Source organism: Apostichopus japonicus, chromosome 17 (assembly GCF_037975245.1).
Source record: "Apostichopus japonicus isolate 1M-3 chromosome 17, ASM3797524v1, whole genome shotgun sequence".
Lineage (NCBI taxonomy): Eukaryota > Metazoa > Echinodermata > Holothuroidea > Aspidochirotida > Stichopodidae > Apostichopus > Apostichopus japonicus.
Genome location: NC_092577.1, coordinates 3,514,323 through 3,538,803, shown reverse-complemented (window position 1 = coordinate 3,538,803; position 24,481 = coordinate 3,514,323). Strand labels below are relative to the sequence as shown.

General features: G+C 37.2%; 3 protein-coding genes and 1 long non-coding RNA gene across 6 annotated transcripts; 3 read left to right on the top strand and 1 right to left on the bottom strand.

Moving 5' to 3' along the window:
- Positions 1 to 1,209: 1,209 nt before the first annotated feature.
- On the top strand, positions 1,210 to 2,237 carry LOC139984526 (uncharacterized). The gene is made up of 2 exons (XM_071998439.1): positions 1,210 to 1,410; positions 1,794 to 2,237. The coding sequence occupies exons 1-2, from the start codon at positions 1,210 to 1,212 to the stop codon at positions 2,235 to 2,237; spliced, it is 645 nt and encodes a 214-aa protein (XP_071854540.1).
- A 937-nt stretch (positions 2,238 to 3,174) lies between these two features.
- Positions 3,175 to 5,538, bottom strand: LOC139954632 (uncharacterized). Its single transcript, XR_011788143.1, has 3 exons — positions 5,213 to 5,538; positions 3,928 to 4,051; positions 3,175 to 3,316 (listed from the first exon to the last, which is right to left on the bottom strand). It is a non-coding gene; the product is annotated as an uncharacterized lncRNA (long non-coding RNA).
- A 2,497-nt stretch (positions 5,539 to 8,035) lies between these two features.
- LOC139954673 (uncharacterized) lies at positions 8,036 to 13,054 on the top strand. Of its 2 annotated transcripts, none has more exons than XM_071954588.1 (3): positions 8,036 to 8,156; positions 9,315 to 11,509; positions 12,714 to 13,054. In XM_071954588.1, the coding sequence occupies exons 2-3, from the start codon at positions 9,335 to 9,337 to the stop codon at positions 12,717 to 12,719; spliced, it is 2,181 nt and encodes a 726-aa protein (XP_071810689.1). In that variant the 5' UTR covers positions 8,036 to 8,156; positions 9,315 to 9,334; the 3' UTR covers positions 12,720 to 13,054. The 2 variants fall into 2 exon arrangements, with proteins under 2 accessions (XP_071810689.1, XP_071810690.1); XM_071954589.1 differs by having other exon boundaries at positions 8,036 to 8,169.
- A 5,279-nt stretch (positions 13,055 to 18,333) lies between these two features.
- LOC139984117 (uncharacterized) lies at positions 18,334 to 23,599 on the top strand. 2 transcript variants are annotated; one of them, XM_071997835.1, is made up of 2 exons: positions 18,334 to 18,635; positions 20,335 to 23,599. In XM_071997835.1, exons 1-2 carry the CDS (start codon positions 18,569 to 18,571, stop codon positions 22,554 to 22,556), a joined length of 2,289 nt encoding a protein of 762 aa, XP_071853936.1. In that variant the 5' UTR covers positions 18,334 to 18,568; the 3' UTR covers positions 22,557 to 23,599. The 2 variants fall into 2 exon arrangements, with proteins under 2 accessions (XP_071853936.1, XP_071853934.1); XM_071997833.1 differs by having other exon boundaries at positions 18,335 to 18,644; positions 20,335 to 23,597.
- Positions 23,600 to 24,481: the final 882 nt, after the last annotated feature.

Here is a 24,481-nt window from a genome sequence, read left to right as displayed (position 1 = left end):
GAGAAATAGTAGCTGAAAATAATTAAATTTACCCGTTTCATGTTACTGAATCCGACTTATGGTTCCCGGTAGAGGCCTATAGTTTCACTTCCTAACATTAAGCTAGGAGACCCTACTTGCAACGAATTGCGAACCCACATATTACCTATCCATATAGAGGGACTATTGTGACATAATTAAGTAACAATATTCTGCAGAATATTGTATTGAACGGTATTGATAACATATTTGGCATGTTCTATATCGTACGTGTTTATAGAGGAGGGGAGGAGTCACCAGTTACGTTGGCTGGAACTTAAAGATACATTTGTATCCTGATAACATGTTCTCTAATTGCATTCTTGGTTGATTTGACTGTTAACAATTAGGTAAGGATAAGATTTTCGTCCTCTGTTTTTCCACTAAATAGGGAGCAAATTACATTAGTGCTATTTTAGCGCATATAGTAGTTGACCTAAACACAATTGACATTTGTAAGCACGCTTATTTTTAGATAATGGTATAAGTCGTCAAGCCTTGCCTTTTCCATGCCTTGTTTTCTCTAGGTCAGTCTTTAGATTCTGACACACAATGACAGTTACCGTCAGAACAATGAAAAAAGCGACCGGAATCTATCAAACAGTGAAAATAAAAATTCTGCAAACAAAAGAACGTATAGATCCCATGTTCAATATTTCCCCAAGGTTTCAATGTAAATATGCATATTCACTGCGGCATTTTTGTTTTTCTAGTAGATTTTAATACCTAAAGGTTAGTATTATCTAGTTATATATATATATATTATCTATTTATATATATATATATTTTTATATATATATATATATATATATATTTATGCATATAAAGACGAGTGGGCAGACGCTTAGTGTCTCCCTGATATTAGGATACACCAAGAGAGTAAGTAAACCTTGGATCTCAACAGAGACATGGGTTGAGGCAGATGAAAGGGGGGAAATTAATATGAAGATTAATAGCACAAAATCGGAGAGGATCAAAGAGAGATGGAGAGAGAATTACAGAATAAAAGACAGAGAAGTAAAGAGAAGTGCTAGAAGTGACGAGAGAGCAGCAGAGCAGCAGAGAATGGAAGGCTTATAAAGAGGTTTACGCTATAACACGGAAATTGACAGGTATATGAAAGAGCACTACTGCTGCTGTTAAGGACATAGATGGTAATATTTTTAAAGACAAGCAGGCTAGAAAAGATAGATGGAAGGATCATTTTTAGCCGTGTTAAACAGAGGTGATCCATTGAACTGGGTTCATGAAACTGACGAGCGTGTTGAAGCAGCGGTCGAAATCGACATAGGTGTTATTACAAGGCTGGAAGTACACGATGCATTGATTAAGACTGGCAATGGCAAATCCCCAGGTTTAGATCAAGTAACAGCTGAAATGTTAAAAGCTGATGTAAATGCTACAGTGGAAAGAATAACAGACCTCTTTAATTTAATATGGACAGAGGAGACAACCCCAAAAGATGGAACAAGGGGTTAATTGTTAAAATCCCCCCCCCCCAAAAAAATGGACCTCACAGATTGCAGCAACTGGAGAGACGTGACATTGCTGCCAGTTATGAGCAAGATCTTCGGAAGAGTGCTCATCAACAGATTAAAGGATGGAGTGGACAAGGTTTTGAGACAAGAACAAGCTGGTTTTCGTACAAACAGGAGTACAACAGAGCAGATTTTTACACTGCGTAACATCCTGGAGCAGTCAAATGAATGGAACTCACCTCTGTATGTGCAATTTATTGATTTTGAGAAAGCTTTCGTCTCTCTACATCGCAACAGTTTAAGTACCAGATACCAGACAAGATAATTAGAATTGTGAAGGCTTTATATGACAACGTTGAATGCGCACTTATGGATGAAGGTGAAACAACTGAGTGCTTCCACGTAACATCTGGGATAAAACAAGGATGTGTCATGAGCGGGTTCCTGTTTTTGTTAGCAATAGATTGGATGATGAAGAGAGTACTTGCAGGAGAAAGAAGAGGCATCAGATGGAGATTTACCACGCAGCTTGAGGATCTGGATTTTGCGGACGATATTGCCTTGTTATCGGCAAGGCATGACCACATCCAGAAAAAGACAGAGAAAGTAGAAGAGATGGCAGGAAGAATCGGTTTGAATATTAATGTGAAGAAATGTAAGCACATGAGAATGAATAACAGGGTAGATGCGCCACTGAAAATCAACAACATAGAAGTGGAAGACGTAGAGGAGTTCGTATAACTGGGGGCCAAAGTCAGTAAAGATGGAGGAGGTACAGAATACATCAAAAACAGATTAGGAAAGGAACGTGGTGCATTTAGAAACCTAGGAAGAATATGGGCAAATGGTGCAATAGGCAGAAAGACAAAAGTAACACTATTTAAAACGCTAGTAAAATCAGTGCTGTTATATGGAAGCGAAGCTTGGAAAGTAACAAAGAGAGAGGAGCAAAAGTTGGATGCTTTTCAGTTCAAGTACATACGAAGAATACTGAAAACACCTTGGACAGAACTATGCAGCAAACAGGCATAAATAGAATAAGTGTAGAGATACGGAGACGCAGATGGAATTGGATTGGTCATATTATGAGGAAGGAGACAGGACATCATGCAAGAGTAGCAATGGAATGGGCACCAGAAGGAAGGAGGAAGGTTGGCAGACCCAAGACGACTTGGAGAAGGACAGCAACTAAAGAGAGAGACAAGAATGGCTGGAGAAGCTGGTCCGATGTGAGAAGAGCTGCAGAAGATCGACAGGGGTGGAAAGAGAGCATCCTGACCTTATGTGACAGACGTTACGGAGAAGATTAAGGGCAGACGCTTATTGTCTCCCTGATATTAGAGAAGCACGTAAACCTCTGATACAAGAAATAAAAAGGATTTCTCCAAACATAGAATATTTATCTGAGTTTATAATCGGTGATATAACGAAATTTCTATTTGATAACGTAACGATTAGTGAACACAAGAGTCTGTAGTTAAAGTTTAGGGGTTCAAAACCCATGTAACTTGGTACATCGATTATATAACCAGCACCTTAGATGGTATTTCTGTTATCACGGGTGGTACTAAAGACATTATCTCCCGCATCTATGTCCTTAATAGGAAAGGAAACTTAGAAAGTCAGGATAGGATAAAAATCAACACAAGCAATCTATCGGTATCGTTGTTTACTATCTCCTCACAAGATTGCAACAGCTTGTACTCCTGATGAAATCGGTATTTATGATATTCTTGATGGTTCATATGACAAGACGAATGTTGGTGACGTCATCGTAAACTGGCCAGCAGATCTGAACGTGAGGTGTGTAACAACTGATCCTGTCAAAAAACGCATCATTGTTGGTACTGAGAGCAGATATATTTATGTATTTACTGATCAGCTGCATAACTGTCACTCGATAACAGTACCAGATGTAATGATGTAACTGTTATCACTGTATATAGAGGTAATCTCCTCGTCTGTGACTATGCTGGTATATGGTGGGCCATCAGTCTCAAATCGTGGGAGATCGACTTATACCGATTTAAATCGACATATACCAATTTCCTTCGACTTATACCAGTTTCCAGCAGCTTAAATTGACTTCTACCGATTTAAATCGCATATACCAGTTTAATTAGATATATCGTCGATTTAAATCGACATATGCCAATTTAAATCGATGATAAGTAAAATAAATCGGTATATGTCAATTTAAATCGAACGGTTTTTATGGCTACCCGAACTAGATTAACACTGTTATTTAAAGTTACTATAATGATCGATAATTTGTATATATATATATATATATATATATATATATATATATATATATATATATATATATCAAAATGGAGGTTAAGTGCGGTGAAAAGAACTTCAACATTAAAGCAAATGACTAAGGCACATGTGACAAAGACTGCATAATATTTTATTAAATTTTTCTTACTAATAACAACATTTGTAGTTTGTTCCACTTTCGTTGCAAGAGCAATCTGTACATGGGTGGCTACTGCTGAAAAAATCCTGCTGGCAACGGGCATTCTCCGGGCCAACTGGTGGATCGATGTAAACTGAAACAATCGGAATTATTGAAAATATATTTAAGGTTGTAAATGTAAAAGCACAAGATCATTCTACTACGCAATTGAAATATATTTGTTTACATTACTATGTAAATTCTACACTACAATGTTGTATTATAAGTTATGGCTTGAATTTTCTGGCTTGTATAATCTAATTTGAGAAGTTCCTTTACGAAGTTTTGTAATTGTATTTCAAAACAATGCTAGTGCCAAATTTTGCAGATTACTTTTTCTTCCTCGCTTAATGTTCGGATAGCCTACAAACCTTACAAAATGAAATTCAAAGGAATTCTATTGACAAGTGTCACTCTGTTCTTTCCCTGAAGTCTCATCGAAATATGTCAACAATTTCCTTTCATAAAGATATTCCAATAAATTCAAGATGTTACTCATTTAGCAGGATTTTCTGATAGTAGACAATGTGGAACTTTTCCAGTAAACCAACGATGACTACATACTTACAAGAGTATGAAGCCCGTGTAATATTATAATGGTAAACCAACATATTATGCTAGCCTTGCTATATATCTTTGTACTAGCCTAGCTATATATCTTCATACATTAACTGATTAATTTCGTACAAGCAGCGGAGCACATCATGATGACATTGAAAACCGTTTGTACTAGACATACTCTACTAAAAGCTTATACCTAATAATAGACCTAACTCATAATAAAAAATGTCTCATCATTCACCATGGAGTGACTGAAACATTATCTTTTAATGCTACACAACCTACATGGAAGTCGGCTTCAACGGATTCTTTATAAAATTCTGGATCCACCTCACATGACAGAGATACCCAACACTTTTTTAAAAGCAGCTGGAACTGAACAGATTTTGATAGATTTGTCGATCTTAATGTCTCATAGCCATTAAAGTATAGTCAGATTAACTAGCCACGGCTTCATTCAAATAATGAATTAATGGCCTCTGACGACGTGCCTCTACCGTCTGGTTTATGCAACAAAAAGGTGTCTAGGCGACGAGATATGGAAAACTACATTGAAATAAATGCTTCCTCATCTACGTTTGGTTTAAATGCATAGAAAATGTTTTAGTTTGTCCAGTATATTGCTGATTTACTTTCGTTTAGGTTTTCTAGCAAGTTCACTTGACGTTGAAACGAAAACAAGAATTAATATTACCTTCAATACAGTAAGAATTAGCATATCCAACCACTAATACTAATAAGGCAAGCACATGGAACGACGCCATCTTTGTATCAATTACGGTTAATCTCTGGCTGATTTATAACCTTTTCTTTTGAGTTGGTCAACGGGCAGTGATCATCTGCTCAAAAACTTTTTCCTTTATGAACAAGTAACTGTTGCATCCTATGTGTGAAAGGTATTGACTCATTTACTTGCTAAATAATGTATAATTGATAACACATGTCCGACTGAACATTGTTATTTCGAGGTTACGTGAAACATCTGTGAAATGATAGTGCCAAATCTGATATAAAAATAAGGCGGGAAACAGTTTAATTGATCACAAGTTCTCATAAAATCATGCTTATAACTTTCATGGTAGGTGAAAAAGAAGAACACAGATGCGACTTTTGTCTGCCATTTCATTATTTATAAGGTTAATTCGTCTTTTTATATAAGTTATATTGGACGCTTACAAAATAATAAAACGTGTTCAATATTCGATGGCAAAGTAAAGAAATTGGTGAATAAAAGTGATGATGATCGAACTTTTTCTTGCAAGTTGTTTCTTTTAATGCAATTAGTTAGCCTTTCAAGGTCAAACTATTCTGCGTTCGATTTAAATGAAGCGTCATAAAATTACATTGCGCTAGTTTTAACAGCAGTTGTGTGTTGCGTTTCACACTCATTACAGACGATTGGCGTCGTATGTTATATCATGCATGTAAAGCCGAACATTGCAAAATTCGACGGAAACAAAGGTGAATTTTCGCAATGAAACATCTATCGTAACAGGGTTTTTTCTCAATGTTTAAGTCGTATTTGATATTGATAATAAATGTTGGCTCCGCCGAATTGGGAGTTGCTTCATTTTAATGCAAGATTGACAGCAAATAAAACATCAAAAGGTTTTCATGTTTAAGAATCGAAATCGCACTGCCAGCTAGAATTGTAGACTGTAATTCGGCAATTTAATCCATCTATTCATCCATTCACCCACTTCGTGCACTTTGTCCACTTCGCCCACTTCGTTCACTTTGTCCACTTCGTTCACTTCGTCCACTTCATCCTCATCATTCTTTTATATCATTCATTTCATCCGTTCCATGCGTTTCATCCGTTTCAACCATTATATCCGTCTTATCATTCATCCACGAGTGATTACACATATCACAGAGCCAGATTATAGATACTCATATTGGCAACATGTACTGTGTCAACTTTAACTTACATCTTGGAGGGGTGGGAGGTAAGGGGGGGGAATAACTGTTGCCGCTTCATTACTTGGATAGCACCTGCTGAGTGCAGTGATCTGCATGTTAGATGCAGGGCTGTCAGCAGTACAAGCCACGCAGCTAGGGCGAATGGGGGGGGGGGGGGACATTAACATGGTGAGTTGGAGTGTTTCCCACAAGGAAACAGGCAGTGATCTGTCTTTAAATGGCTGCCAACACTGCTAACACTGCAGCTAGGGCGAACGCAGATATCTCGTTGCTTACGGGATATTTCTTTTTTAAGCATTCCTTTACAGACAGGTTTGTTTGAATTAGCTTGTATCCTTGACAAACACCACGAGATTCGAATCCAACAAAAGGAACTTTTATTACCTGTTGACATTGCTCGGTTGTATATTGGTCACATATTATGTTTGTTTCATATAGAAGAGTGACTGCTGGGTGACCTTCTGACATGCGTGCGTGATGTGCAATATGTGCTCTTTGTACTTGTTTATCCTTCCGTTGAATTGCTTTAATCTGGTACAAAGCCTTAGGACGTTGCTTCTGTACATGCCATGATATTCAGTATTCAATATGACCCGTATGTTAACCAAACGATTTATAAATTAATTCTAACATGGCTTGTTATATGCAGACTTGATAATATATGTAAAATTGTATGAATGCATCTGGTAACAGGAATTGAGCAAACATTGTTTTGTCTCGCTTCATCATATTCAAATCATATATCAACAGAGACGAGTAATATTAAACATATTGCCTTTTAAAAAATGATGAATTTAGAGTAATTAGCAAATAATCAAGGACAAACCAAGATGAGAATTGAAATAGGAAAGTCAAGCTTTTGAAGAACGTTTGTAAATGATGACATCACGGGGCACATTCTATGATTCTTTTGAGTGAATATGGAACGATTAGTCAGTCGAAATAGGATATTTTCAATCATTCATCACTCGAATCATGAACAAGATGTAATGATGGTTTTTTTTTAACTGACAGTGTGGAATATTATTTCATTTTAATTAGTGTTACATCGTCTGCCAAAATATACCTTTAATTAAATAAACAATATTTGACGTTGCAATAGTTAACTACACATCAAACAAAATTAGAAACACGAATTACAAAATCATGGAAAATCCAACTCATGGAGTAAATATATTCAAATCCTTTTATTTATATTTTGTTTAAATATTTCATGGATATTGTTTTATTTTTTGGTAACACTCTAAATTTGAAATCTCTACAAATATCCAGAAATATTCAGAAATTTAGTTAAAATTTACGCAAGGGGATGTCTCGTATTGTGTGTTTAAATAGTTAAATCACAAGTAACGGTGTAATACAATAGTACATTTAAAGTAGCTTACTTCAACCACTGTGGCCTCTTCAGTAGCTATAACTGCTAACCATTAAAATCAAGTGTTGGATGTTGCATATCTTACAATTTGAACTTGAGATAGTTCAAGTGCGTAACTCAAATTTATCATCAAAGAAACGATCCACTTGTCGCCAGCTACAGAGCTATAAGGAAGTGTCGCGAGATCGTAACTTTGTGACATCCATTGGCTTTGACGTTGTCATTAAGGAGTAGAACTAACTTAGGTCTACTCTTCATGTTTCCCTTACAACAAATACAGAAGGTTTGACTTGTCCCAGAGTGACACTTTACGCAGTAGACGAAGCCTACTTTGGTCAAGGTAAGGCTTCAATGTAAGTGAACAGAATAAGAAAAAAATATATATTAAAATATGAATGATAGGTCAATATTTACTTATAGTGGTTAATGTAAAAAGGAAAACACCAAGCATATTCTTTATAATATTTCTGTTGCTTAAGAACTATCAACAGGTTAGATAGAGAGTTATTTCACCGTTGCAACAACTTCACTGTAAGAGAGACATGTCATATATGTGAAAACACTACTATTTATGTGATAGCAGTACTTCTTAAAGAGATCTAACTAGCTGCAACGCGATAGAATAGCGTGTTTATATATCTAACTATCCAATCATCCATCCATCTATCGATCCATTCATCCATCCATCAATCCATCCATCCATCCATATATCTATCAAATGAAGAGGACACACGTAAGTCAATGAAGCTCAAGCAATATAAACTAGACAGGCAAGGTGGTATTAAGTCAACATTGAGAGTCCCTATAGTCTAAACAAGCAACACCTATATGGAATCTTCCAATCAGGTCAACTTCTTACAGATTGTTCTTTGCAAAGCACCCTTAATATAGCGATATAATCATTTTATTCCCATGAAAGAAGAAACGATGAACTTTATCCTTTTATTAGATATTCACAAATGTCTCCGCAATCTGCTAATGGAAATATCTCTTCAATTACTTGCTGTAAAAAAATTGTGAATGTGATTAGTATTGTATGGAGAAGCGTTAATAATCTACTGATAAGACACCTTAGTCGCTTATTATTAAGTAACGTCATTATCATGTTGGCTTTTATTTGAAGCAGAATTTGGACTAATAATTACGCAAGCAGGCATACGAAATGCTCCATCGCATGGTATACGTATTAAGCGATATAATCATTTTAGTCCCATGGAAAAGGAAACCATGAACTTAATAACTTAATCCTTTTATTAGATATGAATGTGATTAGTACTGTGTGGAGAGGCGTCGCTAACCTACTGATTAGACACCGTATTCGCTTATTATTAATCAACGTCATTATCATGTTGGCTTTTATTTGAAGCAGAAATTGGACTAATAATTACGCAAGCAGGCATACAAAATGCTCCATCTCATGGTATACGTATTATGCACTGAGATCCCTTGGTAATTAATAAAGTTTGAATACGTGTATTTCCATTCATTCCTGACCCAGCTCATTCCAGGTCTGCAAAGATGACATCCATGTTACCGTTCTCAGAAACAGATGATAGCTTACTAATATGCTCCATCTGTCTCAATGAGCTAAAGGAACCAAAGCTTCTATCATGTCTTCATCGATACTGTGCCAGTTGTCTCATGGGTCTTATCGATGGAAATGATAACAAATTACAATGTCCTGATTGTGGAATAGTTCACGCACTACCAGAGAATGGAGTAGAGGGACTCCTTGTTGACATCAGTATGAAGAACATACTTCAACTGCACAGAATAAAGCAAGCTATTGATACAAGAAGGAAATGTCTGTCATGTCGAAATATAGAGAATGCTGGTGCTTTCTGCATCAATTGTGATGATTTCATTTGTCAGAATTGCTTTGATAATCATGGAGCAACATCTAAGTCACGACATCGTACACTATCAATGAACGACTTAAAAACGGGACAGTTGAATAATGCAAATTGGGCTGCACTAACAGATATTTCCAGATGCCGTGATCATCCCGAAAATATGTTAGAACTTTGTTGCAGAACATGTCATGGTAACCATCTTATGTGTAGAGAATGTTCTTTGGTGGAGCATGCCGATCACGAGCTTTGCAATGACGTACCCTATTTGGCATCAGAAGAACGAAATCGAATCAATCAAAAGATGGATAATTTGTTGAATCACATTGAAAGGGTTCAAAAGAAGCGTGCGTTTATGACGAAATCAACAGAAAAGTTAAAGCATGTCGTTGAAAGACGAAAAACCCATATTCAAAACCAATTTGATCGCATGGAGGAAATTATTAAAGGCAAAATACACAATGAAGTCGATAAACTTGACAGAGGAATGATACAAATGGAAGATGTACTTAGCCTTGGAAAAATATCAACAGATAAACTCAGTTTAAAGAAACAAGTTCAAGAATTGAATGAGGAGTATGATAGAATATGTGGAAAGGAGAATAAGGAATTAGAAACCGCCTTTCAAGCTTTGCAAGCAGAAAATAACCAAGAACAAGGTAAACTGTTCGATCAACTTGCTAACCTCAAGATAGAATTTAAACGTATCGTGTCAGAAATCGAAATAAATGCAAGGCGTAACCAGGAAGAAATGAAAGCTATATCAGATTTTTGGGATTCGATTGATAGCAGGCTTAACAATATCCAAGCGACTGTAAGCGCACATCTTACGATCCGAAATGATTGGGCTGACATCCAGTGCATACCAATGATGTGCTCTGTGATCGACAGTTTGATGCGAGATATGGACAGGGAGATTCCTGATTTTAAGGTATTATCGCAAATCAGGATAACAAAATTTGAGAATTGTGATAGAAAGTCCCATGTTGACATCAGTGAGGTTGCTGATGACGAGGTTGATATCGATGGAATTCACTCCAAACAATGGGGCATTAACGGTATCACTGGCAATGAAGAAGGTACCATTGTCGTCACAGGTGAGTCTTCGCAAGATCATTCACACATTACTGTTATCGATTTGAAAGGTACAACTTTGAGACAAGACGAGATTGAATCCGAATTAGCTTTTGAATGTCGTTATTGTGATTTTATGACAAAGTTCAAAGTCGTAACAGTTTGTTGGAATAATGAAATTGGACTATATGACATTCGCGATGGCACATATACAGAGATGGACTTAAAGAATAACGATAGCGTTTGGCCTTTTGGTCAAGATGTATCATGTGTAACTGTTGATGAGGCCAACAATGACATATTCATTGGTTATAAAGACAGCCGAGATATTTCCGTCTTCGATGACCAATTGAATTACAGTCATGCCCTTAGCCTTCCATCTACCGTTCGATGGCCCAGAGACATTGCGGTAAACGGCAATAATCTAATAGTGTGTGATAGAACCGGTATGGAAGCTTACGCTATCTCTATTACGGGCTCGACTTGCATGGTTATGTTCCAGTTTGCCAAACCAAACACCAAAAGCTCTAATTGTTGGCCCATTGGCGTATGCACTGACCAAAATGAATTCATCTACATGTTGTGGGCAGCAGTTACTATGAGTTCATTTAAACGCCTATTAGTACAATACAGTCGCGATGGACAACGTTTACTTGCAACAAGACATGTGCACGATGACGCGTCGTGTATTTCTACGGTGAGCACCAGAAGAGGAGAAAAATTATTAGTGTCTACCTGGAAAACTGGGAAAATATTTCAGTACAACTTAGTAAGTTTTAAGTAATTTTTTGGTTATGGGTAAAAAAAGCATGGCGTGGCAGATTGATGATTGAAGGAGATCAGATTAAGGTTTTACCGACGTACCTCTAACTTCTGTCGGCTCTAAACATGTTGTAATAGTCCATGAATGTTCTAATAGTCCATGAATGTTCTAATAGTCCATGAATGTTCTAATAGTCCATGAATGTTCTAATAGTCTATGAATGTTCTAATAGTCCATGAATGTTCTAATAGTCCATGAATGTTCTAATAGTCCATGAATGTTCTAATAGTCCATGAATGTTCTAATAGTCTATGAATGTTCTAATAGTCCATCAATGTTCTAATAGTCCATCAATGTTCTAATAGTCCACCAATGTTCTAATTGTCAATCAGTGTTATGAATGTGTCTTGCATTAAGCACATGACAGCAATACACTTTGCAATGTGTTAATTTATATATCCTTTAAGATACACATGTCTTGTAGAAATACCCACATACTGGTAATATCAACGACACAATTTGCAATGTCGTGGTCTAAAAAGTGTATAGGTGCAATTGCTATGAAGGTATTGTACGTACAGATTTTGTTTAATATGTTTGTTTTTAAGTTGTTATAAAGCCACCGGTGAATTGAAAACTTGGTGTCAAAAGCCTTGCTATGTCATGAAATTGTTCACACATTTCGAAATGAATGCCTTTTGGTCATACCAATAATAAGAAATGAAAACGTTGTTTATCATTAAAAAATCATTGCTGTTCCGAACAAAAAGCTGTTGAAAAGTTAAATGCAGGCCAGTGCCAGGACATTTTCGGTCATAAGCAGTCAAATGATCATTGTTCGCCCCTTATATCAATAATCGACGTATGCAAAACAAGTTACACTGTCATCACAATGATCAACAAAGAAAATAGATGGCGTCAATTAAATATGAACCAAGAGATTCATATCCGAGTAGCACAAATATTAGTGTAAAATTAAAACAATCAGAGGTGGTAACTATATTGTGTCTTTAGTTGATATTAGACTAATGATTTGGGATAATGGTGCGAATAATAAAGGATTTGGGGCCATAAGAAAAAAACGTAGACCAGGTGACAATCGACGGAAGAAGAGATGTATAGTCGTTTTAATCGACATTGTTACATTATGGTCTAAAGTATCTGTTTTTTTACTTGATCTACTCATTTTGTCCCTGTCATTCTGTTACAGACATAGTTCTCGGCTTCAAACTGCTGACGTTGATTCTACAACGCTGGCTGCTGTTGGAGTTGCGTTTGACGTTTTTTGGATTGAGCAAAGTCATCCATATGACGAAACATATCAAGCTTTGAGTCTTCCTACTTACTGAAGTATTGAAAAAGGATAGCTTCTCTTTTGGCTCTTGGTGCTGAGAAACCACTGATCGCGATATGAGAGTGGCCAGGCATCGGACCAACATTCGGTTGTGTTGGATTGAGGCCTGTGGCAGCAACACGCTCGCGTATAGATCATTGCTTGTTTTGAAGTGCTAATAAGACGCCATACTTCAGAACAGAGACCAGCAAACTATAATTCCTCTAGGTCGAGAGTCGAGAGCGAGGGTCTATTGATATGTCGTTCATAGAATTTAAATATTCATATTATGGGCGGGGTTTATTACGATCCTAACGGAAAATCTCTTCGAGATAAACAACGTTCAAAATTATAAGTTTTCGACTTTTATTTCACCATTTGAAGTTAGATTTGAATAGATAAGCAGCAATGTATGTCGTTATGGCACCGTGGGATCAATGAGGTTGAGCAAATCATAGAATTGGCCGCAAAAAGCTGCTTTAATCGAAAAGGAAAATTACAAATGCAGGATCGGAAAACATCAGCCGAGAGACACGAAACATCTCGGTACTGTTGCTCTGTATCTCGTGACAAAGGAGCAACATTTTGCAATCCTAATGAAATCGGTATTTACGATATTCGTATCGTCATCAATATTGGTGACGTCATCAGAAACTGGCCAGCAGATCTGATTGTAAAGTGTGTGACAATTGATCCTGTCAAAAAACGCATCGTTGTTGACACTAAGAGGAGATCAATTTATATATATGTAATTTCATACAAAGTGGACGGACGGACGGACGGATGAATGGATAGATGAATGATATTTTTTTAACTTTGAGTCCTGTCTCGCTCTTGTATGTATGTATATAGATATATTAATTACAATATTATAATTAAATATTTAATTAATTAAATATGTTTATAGATATATTAATATATATATATATATATATATATATATATATATATATATATATATATATATATATATACGTACCTATGTAACATGAAATACATGATATAACTTGATTACGGGCACACACGACCAGACTAACAACGAACGTAACATACACTAAAAGTATCAAGTTAGATATATATTTACTCGTGAAACCTAATCTTATTAAGCAATATAACTTTGATTACATTTTGAACAGAGCAATACGTACGTATATTGGGCCAAATCTGTATGTACAGGTTTGAATTGATGTGGTAAGACACACTGTACGAATGACTATACTTTCATTTATATAAGATTATAGTTTGACATTTCCTTGGCTAAAGAACAGATCCCAGTAAACGAATACATGGGAGGCGAGAACGAGGGGGGGGGGGGGGGTGGGCGGTTGAGTTGGGTGCAATGGAATGGGCCTTTCGTGTTTTACTTAGAGATAGGGATTATTAAGACTACCAGGGTAATGAACAGAGGGATATGTCAATGAATAGAAGGAACAACTAGGCAAAGACGAGATAGTTTTCTTCAAGGAATAGAGGCCATAGAGGGGTTGCTGACCTCTCCCTGGGAAGCTGTCACATCAGATCTAGCTCTAGAGGGCTGCTGATCCCTCTCTAGGAGGCTGCCTCATCAGATCTAGCCCTAGAGGGGTTGCTGATCCCTCTCTGGGAGGCTGCCCCATCAGATCTGGCCGTAGAGGGGTTGCAGACCTCTCCCTTGGAGGCTGCCTCATCAGATCTGGCCGTAGAGGGGTTGCTGAACCCTCCCTGAGAAGCTGCCCCATCGTATCTGGCTGTAGTGTGGTAGTTCTAAACGCACAATGGGCTGTTAGTTCATTTTGAATTGTCTTTTTGAGGTTGAGAGGAGGGGGGTAGCACCTGCACATCTGCCTCGATCTACGCCCGATTAGGAGTCCTGGGCCCGGAGGCGTGGTCTTTTTCTTTCCTGATTGAATTTACAATATCCTAGACTGACGATGGTGGGGTAGAGGATGAATGGGGGAGGGGGACCTATGCCCCTTTGCGCGCGTCACTGTTTATTTTCCGATTTCTTTGAACGAGTAACAAGAACAATGAATATGTATTGCGTTGGACGTAAATTTACATGACCAGATGAACATCTAGGTTTTGTGATTAAAAGAATCGAAAAAATATTATATGTATTATCATATATCTTTATCATTCATATTTTGCATCGAACGGAAGGGCAAAGTAGTGGGGCGTAGTGAGGATGGTGGGCGTAAGGAGGATGGTGGGCGTAAGAAGGGTGGTGGGCGTAAAGCAAATCTCATCCATTCAGTTATGAATTCACTCAACAAACTTCTCTGATTTATACATCTTATTTTATCTTTTGTTTCGTAATAAAGAAAAACCGTTTTGGGTTGAGTACTGAAATTATTCATTTTTTTAAGAGACAAATCGTATTTTAAGCCTAAAACCTGATTCAGGAATCAACAGTATTAATTGATAAAGCGAGTGAGAATTGGGAGATTGTTTCTAGGTAAATATACATATTATAACTAGCGAGTGAGAATAAGGAGACTGGTTCTAGGTTAATAGACGTACAATAACTAGCGAGTGAGAATAGACAGATTGGTTCTAGGTTAATAGACATACAATAACTAGCGAGTGAGAATAAGGAGATTGGTTCTAGGTTAATAGACATACAATAACGGCAATATTAATACACAAGTAAACATGGCTCCTGACTCCTGCAACCCCTCCCCCCTCCCCTCCCCCCTCCCTGCCAACCATTCCAAATCTGTTCTCGGGTCCTCGTTTCTCACCATCCCTTTAGGCTGGTAGTTTTGTAAAATTTGCGACAGAGTTAAGTATATACTTATACGTAAAAACGAAAAACTGGCTACTATAAGTTTAGAATCCCTTCTCTTTAAGGGGCGATATTATCAGCCACTAAAAGATAAGACCTGTTCCCTTTTAAGAGGTGAAAGTTGAAAGGTGTAAAATAAATATCAACATCGATAAGCACGTGCAAAAACATACTTAGGTGGAAAAATAAACATTTTTTTCTCTGGTGTATTCACGTTAATATAACATTTATTATGGAAACGACCTTTAATTTGTAAAGTTAAACTGATTCTACAGTTGATTTGATATTGATTTTAAGTTATCTTGAATAGTAGTTTTTAGGATAACTGAAAGAAAAATATTAACAACAAATTCTTGGTAGATGTAAGGTTTCCTCGTTTGGTAATTCGCTGACTCGACTGTGTAATCCATTCCTTATTTGGTGGAGATCCATTTATAGCCGCTGCTTAAGTAGAGGTGTCAGTCACCGGGGGCTGCAGTAGCTTACATTCCGTGTAACTAGGCTTCATTTGATAAAAACCCATTTATTGCCGGGAATGGATCTTAAGACGAGTTCGGCTTTTTATGCTATGTATACACATAGTAAACGTAAAGGGGCCATTAGTTACATCGCAAAAGTTGAGTGCGATGCTCACTGTTGTTTTGCACGTTCGCATCTTCTGACCCTTGAAATTAATCAAGTGCTATATAATCAATGATTCAAGTGCGGAAAGAGTTTGACGATGAAACGTGTCTACCATATTTGCCGGTATTTGTGTGCAAACTGATGTCTCTCGCCGTAGTGAATTAAAAAAAAATTGTCTCATTCATGGCCTACCGGAAAACAGTCCTTAACAAATGACAGTCCAAGTATACATGCACACACAGCTGAGATAAGCATACAGTGTCTTATGAAAATTCTCAAAAGAGAAATGTCTCATGGGTAAATATGATAGCCTATCTCTATCGAGCTTATGGCTTATTATTTCCAATTGTTTTGTAACTGATTAACGAAAGCAGGAATATATACTTTTGCAGTTGCTGGTATGAGAAACGAGGTTTAAAACTACAGTCGTTCTCTCGTTATTATTTTAACGCTTGGTTTTGTTCAAGCACCCCCTCCCCATGTTGTGTTACTCCCTATACCAGCAAAAAGTTCAAAACGTTTAGTCCAGACTCCTTTCACAATACTATCAAATTCAGTATACAACGAATTATATAGCCAGAAAGCCAGCCCCATCCGAAAAAAAACCTTTGGCAAGCAATATCAGTCTCGTATTTGTTTTGTTTTAAAGGTTCGACGGAAAGTTCCATATTTCTTAACCTAATAGAAAAATGGAATGGTCTATTAATGATATTCATACTAGTTGATGTTACACGCGTTTTGATTGTAATATATGACTAACCCTAACAAGGATTTATGTCCCGTTGGTGGAGGGGGGAGGGGTGGGACAGGCATATGTTGCCGTAGGTTCCCATAGGATGTTAACAAGCACTCAAAGAAACGTTCAAACGGTATATTCAACTCGGAGTTCAGTTAAATATTAGCTCTTAATAAATTTTACCCTGTATCTAATTTTGTTATAACTCTTTACGCACGCACAGAATCTAAACCTTTGGTGCTGGTGGGAGTGGGGTGCAGGTTGGGTGCCGGTGGGGTGCCGGTGAGAGTGATGTTGCTGGCGGGAGTGGGAGTTGTGGTACGATTGGGAAGGGTCTAGTGTGATGGGCTTAAACTAACTCATGGGAAAAGGTAATAATTCGATTTATGGGCAAGATGGTGGAACCCAATTGAATATGAGTGTACTGGGTAACTCATAGACTTTTCGGCAGGGATGGAGTGGGGCGGCGTTAGAGCAACTAATGGATTGGGATTGGCGTTAAGAGAAGTCATAAACCTGGTGGTAGCAACAACCTACTGACAAGCAGGACGAGTAACTCAGAGACATGGTGGTTCAAATGATCGTGGCGTATTTCGATTTAGTAACAACAACAGTGTTTTGTGAATAATTTCTGTCTTGATATACGGTATAACAAGGACGAAAATGAGATTTTTGGATTAACATCCTGTTTAGATAGCCGCACTTGGTTTCGATTCCCTTTTTTTGCATAGGCTTTTATACTATCTTTGAACTTGTATTTGATTTTTGAAACACAACAGGAACAAAACAATACCAGCAACATGAACAACATAGAACTTTGATCTAGAGTTGCCTGTTTCGTGTAGCTTGTCCTGTTTTCTAGTTATCAAGAAAGGTCGCTTTTAAATTGTGTGTCCCCCAAAATCATGCTATATAAAGTGATACAAATTATGGTTACATGTCAAGGGGTTTAGAGGGCCGAGGGGGAAGTCTCGAGGCACCAGGCCTCGCCGCGCTCCCCCCCCCCTGCCCTTAAAAAAATGATCGTGCACATGATGGTAAGACTATACTATTTCCAAATTCTCCAACCTTGCAATAATATCACATAAAAACAAAATCAGCGGAGGGGAGGAAATAGACCCAAAATTCGAAATTTTGTAGATCTAAGTTTATTCGTTAAATTCGTGATTTACTTTCAGATAGGTAATAATAAAAATGAGTACTAATAACATTATAATTTTAGAAGCTGTCACATGGTTTGGTTTCCTATTAACATTTTCGCCATTCCTCCACTCGCATCCTTCCTCAATACGAAATGGTACGAACAGATACATAATCCGGACATATTCGCATTGCGTTTCGTTAAGGACAACTTTTCTACTCAAATGGCTTCCTCCCTTCTACAGGTGAGCACACTAAACTTAATTTGTACATAGCACCACAAACTATCTTGCACCAGAGTACTTTGTGTGCTTCCTGTTACAAGTTACTGCACAGTGTGTGTAGTTTAGTAATACACATTGTATATAATACCAGTAAGTTCCAGTTCTGGGGTGGATTACCAACGAACTTTTAGAGGACTTTGTGCTCATTTTGGATTTCCAAACCAATGAAAACTTAGTGAATATTATGGATGTGACAGCTTCATCAGAATTGACGTCACACCTCAGAGGTACCTCTGGACTGCTACTTTATGGTATGATAGGTAAGGTTAAATAATATAGCGTTACTTCTAACCATATAGCCTAACAGTCAATAGTATTGAGACCTGTTTCAAGATACACCTCGGATATTAAACTGCCAAAATGTATATTGCTTATATTGTAATCGTTATCAAGTTAATAGGTTTATTACAGAATACCCTCTTGAATGAAAAATGAGTCCCTATTGTAACTAATATATTGTCCTTATTAACCAGCCCTGTGTGTGTGAGTTACGGGGTATTCTGCAATTTTTCCACGTACATGACGCAAACCTTCAGTACAACAACTGTGTGAGATTATACACAAATACAATACAACCTATACGGTACAAAGGTTAAATACACCCCACTCGTCAAAGTGGAATAATATAATAATAATAAGCAAATATTTATAGAGCGCTTTATGCAAAGGCCTCAAAGCGCTTAAACAAGTACACAAATATGCAAGTCAAATCACTGCAAATTGTTGGAATAAATGAGTTTTTAAGAGACGCTTAAAACAGTCAACCGATGATGCATTGCAAATTGAAGATGGTAGATTGTTCCAGAGAAGAGGTGCAGCAGAGATGAAGGCTCTTTCTCCATAAAACTTTGTGTTTGGGGTATGGCTGGTGGCAAGAAGACACTTTGTAGACGAGCGAAGTTGGAGTTGAAGATGATACTGAGGAATTAAATTTGTAATGTAACCAGGGGAAAGGGAGTGTTGTGATTTGTACGTTAAGAAGAGGAGCTTATAAATTGACCAATATGTTTTACTGGAAGCCAATGGAGTGATTGAAGTACTGGAGATATGTGATCATGACGCGATGAACATGATATTAACTGGGCAGAAAATTCTGAACAGTTTGAAGTTTTTTTTTCAGCGTAGACTCAGGAAGGCCAAATAAAAGGGAGTTACAGTAGTCAAGCCTGGGCATTATCAATGAACATACCAGTTTTGTAGCTATATCGTTGGTTAAAAACTTCCGTAAATTTAAATTTGTAGTAAAAATTTGGAGCAGTTGTTGCTGTACTTTACATTGTTCTGAATATTCATGTAGTAATAGGGTGGTACGTTCTAACGGAATTCTTGTACATATGTTGTATCCACGGGGGTCTCTGTGTTGATAGGGAGGGGGGGGTGGATTGGTTGTTGTGGATGTGATGTGTTTGTAACCATGTCCCTTAATAGTGTTTCAGAGACCGCCATCTCTGGAAGCTGCAGAATTTTCAGATTTTGATTATATTCTCGTAAATTTTCTACCACAAAATACACTTTAAAAGTATAAGTTGATGTGCTTGTTTACAATCATTTAATAACTAGCATTGAGGACTATGTGTCGATCAATTCATTGCAACATTTCAAAAGAAAAGAAAATCCTTAACTTTTTGCTGAGAAATCCCAACGAATTAAGACCCACATATTTCCTACCCATTTACAAACTCTATTGTCATAAGATGACAGTAACTTCATTCAGTTGGCGAATTTGTTCTCTCGATTTGGTCAAACATATGGCCGGTTGCGTCACAGAAAACCAGTAAACTCTGCTTCAAAATTCTTCAGAATATTGTATTGAACTATTAACACACAAAAAGTAGCAACATAGCCGTAGTAGCAGAGAACTCATACCGGGTGGAAACATTATATTAAAAGTGATTGATTTGATCTTTGATTCTCGCATTTCCTTTTTTTTTCAAACAATGATACTTACAGATCTGCCTGACAACTACACATATTCAACAAGGATCATGGCTACCTCAACCTCTATAAAGGAAATGAAGGAGAACTTCTTCCAGTGTTCTGTTTGCTTGGATCAGTTTAACGAACCAAAAATGTTACCCTGTCTTCACCGATACTGTAGTCTATGTTTGCAAACAGTCATCCAAGCAAGCAATGATGGAACAATCAAATGTCCAATGTGTAAGCAAGTCTGCAAAGTACCCAAGGAAGGAGTGGATGGATTCAAGACTGACTTTCACATGAAGAGTGTTCTTGAGTTCTTAAACTTGCAAAAGTCTGTCAATAACGGAGACTTAAAGGAATGTATTAGCTGTTCAAAGAAAAATAAGGTGTTTGCATATTGCTTTAAATGTGGAGACTTTTTATGTGAACAATGTTACAAGTATCACAAGGACAGTAGAATGCTTAAAGATCATCAACCCCACATACTGAAATTAGCAAACGCAGAAGCCATGAACCTCACTTTAGAAGAATTATCAGCCTTTACGGAAGACCCAAGGTGCCATATTCATGTGAAACAACAAGCCCAGTTGTGTTGTAGCACATGTAGAAATGTACCGGTTTGTGTGCCGTGTACCTACAGCAAACACAAAGGGCATGACCTACATGAAGTCAATGAACTAGCAAGTAATGAGAGAATTCTACTTGAATCGAAACTGACTGAAATAAACCTACTGAAAAGTAGGCTGTACGAGTTACCTGGAAAGATTGAAGTATCTATAGGAAAGCTGTCTGAAAATACCGCGGAAAAGACGGAAACTTTGAAAATCCAACACAAACAACTATTGTGCAAACTCAAAGATGATAAGAAAAAAGTCACTACTGAAAGAGAAAATGGCTTGATGGATATAAACAACAGAAGGGATGATGAAAAACTACAAATAAGGGTCAGGGAGGGAAAAGAGTTGAGTGAAGTGAAACAGAAATATGAAGAAATCAAAAAGGAAACAGAAAGAAAGTATGATCAAGAGTCTGTATATTTCAATGCGAAATGCGATAAACGAGAGGAAAGAGTTAATGGGAAGCTCAAAAGGTTAGATGACAATTTAAAGGAATTGTCAGCAGATATAGACATTCGTACAAAGCAACAGAAGGATGAGCTTCAAAAAATATCAAATCATTGTCAGCAGATTATTGAACGTTACGAGAACTTTACAACCATCACTTCATCTATTATTGCATCTAAAGACGAGTGGGCAGACGCTCAGTGTATCCCTGATATAAGAGAAGCATGTGAACCTCTGATACAAGAAATGAAAAAGGAGTTCTCAGATATAGAATCTTTATCTGATTTTATAATCGGTGACATATCGAAATATCTATTTGATAACGTAACGATTAGTGAACACGAAGAGCCTGTAGTTAAAGTTAAGGGGTTCCAACATTGTACAAAGTGGTACATCGATGATATAACAAGTACCTTGGATGGTAAAATTGTCATCACAGGTGGTAGTAGAGAAATTAACCACATCACTCTCCTTAATAAGAGAGGACATTTAGAAGCTCAGCATCGGATAAAATCAACAGAACTAGTGTGGCTCTACTGTTGTTTTCTCTGTCCACACAAACTTGCAACAGCTTGTACTCCTGGTGAAATCGGTATTTATGATATTCGTGAAGGATCATTTGTCACGAAGGATGTTGGTCACGTCATTGGAAACCGGCCAGCAAATCTGAAAGTGAAGTGTATAACGACTGATCCTGTCAACAAACACATCATTGTTGGTAGTCAGGGCAGAGATATATATGTTTTTACTGATCAGCTGAAGTACTGTCACTCCATGACACTACCAGGTGTAATTAAAGATGTGAATGATATCACTTTACATAGAGGTAATCTCCTTGTGTGTGACTATGATGGTGACGGAGCCTATGCAGTCTCCATGGACGGATCAGAGAGTAAGCTGATGTATGAATTTTCCAAACCAGATGTTGATGAAAGTGACTGGAGTCCTTACAATGTCTGTACAGGGAAGAAGGAGTTTATATACATGTTATGGAAAGCCCAAATCTCGGGTCAGGCGAGATGTATCCTGGTACAGTACAGTCAAGATGGCCGACAACTTCTAACAACAAGATCAGTGGATAAGGATGCTGCATGTTTGACGATATTAGATGCAGACGGGGAGAAGAAACTACTGGTAGCCACTGCTCATACGGGAAAAGTTTACACCTATGGTCTGTTAGTGAAATAAAGCTGTCAAATGTTTTGCTAGTACTGCTCGATTAAGTATGATATACATTCCACAGAATATCGAAAGGTTATATCAAGGCTAAACTTAGGAGAATGTAAGCAGACTACTTGCAATCATAATGTATATATTCCTCTAACAGTTCTCAGTTGGACAATGAACGATATGTTTTTATTTGAACAATAATTTGATAAATTTATTCTTTGTAAACATACAGCTGATATGCTAGTTTACCGTTAGTTTGTGAACTCAAACTAAAAACATCACGTGGATACATATATTGTAAGAATTTACACCAAATTATTTCGTTACCCTGATATGAGGTTACTTATTGTAATTTAGAAGAGGAAAGTGTGAGATATTGGATAAATTGCAATTTTAATATTCAATAACGGTTTTTATATTTTATATGGTACTACTTTATCAACAAGTATTGATGTTTGATATAGCGGGATAACGTGAGGATACAACAGAACGGAATACATCAGCCCATGGCTCAAGTTAAAACTACACCAGAAACGAACCAAATCACTACACTGTCCCCCACCGGTAGGATTACTTCAAAAGCACTAGCCACCGCGATTCAGGCTCATCTAGGGCCCCATCCCAACCCCTTATCAAAGCTGATGCCTTTTTCAATCTAGAAAATTCATGTCTATAAAGTTTTAAGCTGAATTATCGGTAGAGATGAGACACCAGATTATGTCATAAGAACTGTTGTTTAATGCTCATCAATACACATAAAAACATGTATAAATGCACATTGCCCCAAACACAGTCAATCACGAGTGAAGCTATGAAATTTCATTGTTAGCTCCGCCTTCGATGGTTTGAAATATATTCACATACTGTAGACCTTACGGTTAGTTTCGATGTAAGGAGACTGCGGTTCAGGTTGGATTAAGTTGTATGGCTTTCTTGCCCTGGCCCTATCTGGAGTTACATTTGTTTGAAAAGTACCGTACGCGTTTTCGTTGACAACGAGTAGGCCTAACATAACCATAAGGTTTAACCAGAATTTAGGTTCCTGAAAGTTGTATAGTAGTATGAAATTGGCCGGACTAGTCACACTATTACGATTCTATCATTCAATGATAATTTATTTCCTTTTTTTCAAGCGTAATCCTCTCACCTTCAAATTTAGTGTTATTCCCCGCGACAAACATACTTTTATTTTCGCTTTTATCTATCATCGAAGAGTACCCTATTAATAAACATTATCCATCTCGATCTATCAAATCAGTTTTCTTTCCTTTCCCACTACGCGCACCCCATTTGCAAGAGAAAAATACTTTTTCACCCTTCTAATAACCGACTCTTTCAATATTGATTTTGTCGCATATTACTAACACTTTGGTCTCCTGGAGCCCTGCCTCGCACCTCCACCACCTCCCGTCTCAGGACGTGCTTGTGCCCTACATCAAACTACATCTGTAGGTCATCGTCAATATCTGATTCAAGGCGATTTATCATGACGTATGTCATGATGTTTGTCATGACGTGTGTTATATGTAAAACGTATTCTACTGAGTGATCATATCAGAAATACAGTAACAGAGACTTACACTAATTGAGATAATTGAGTAATTTTAGTAATAACGCAAGTGAACTTCATGAATTACCTAACGAGATCGATGTCATTACACGAATCTAACTGAAAGTAACAGTAACAGAACCTGGCAAAAGCACTACTGATTTATACCTCTGTCATATGAAAAGTAAAAAACTTGGACGAAATGTTAAATGAATTGGCTATAGATATAGCAGTAATAAGAAATAAAAACCAAATGATCTTCACTATTAGCAACAGAAAAAGTCTGATGTTAAAGTTACAGGAATCAAATCTTTGGGTTGGAAAATTAATGGTTCAACAGGGATTGCAACATCGTATGCATTGGTACCACAAATAGTTCTAACAGACCCATCAC

Excerpts from the sequence above, each read along its gene's own strand:
- LOC139984526 (XM_071998439.1), top strand. The coding sequence starts at position 1,210 with ATGGAAGGATCATTTTTAGCCGTGTTAAACAGAGGTGATCCATTGAAC. Across the intron at positions 1,411-1,793 it reads CTGAAATGTTAAAAGCTGAT|TTTAAGTACCAGATACCAGA; the intron begins GTAAATGCTACA and ends ACATCGCAACAG.
- LOC139954673 (XM_071954588.1), top strand. The coding sequence starts at position 9,335 with ATGACATCCATGTTACCGTTCTCAGAAACAGATGATAGCTTACTAATA.
- LOC139984117 (XM_071997833.1), top strand. The coding sequence starts at position 18,569 with ATGGATGTGACAGCTTCATCAGAATTGACGTCACACCTCAGAGGTACC. Across the intron at positions 18,645-20,334 it reads GCTACTTTATGGTATGATAG|ATCTGCCTGACAACTACACA; the intron begins GTAAGGTTAAAT and ends TGATACTTACAG.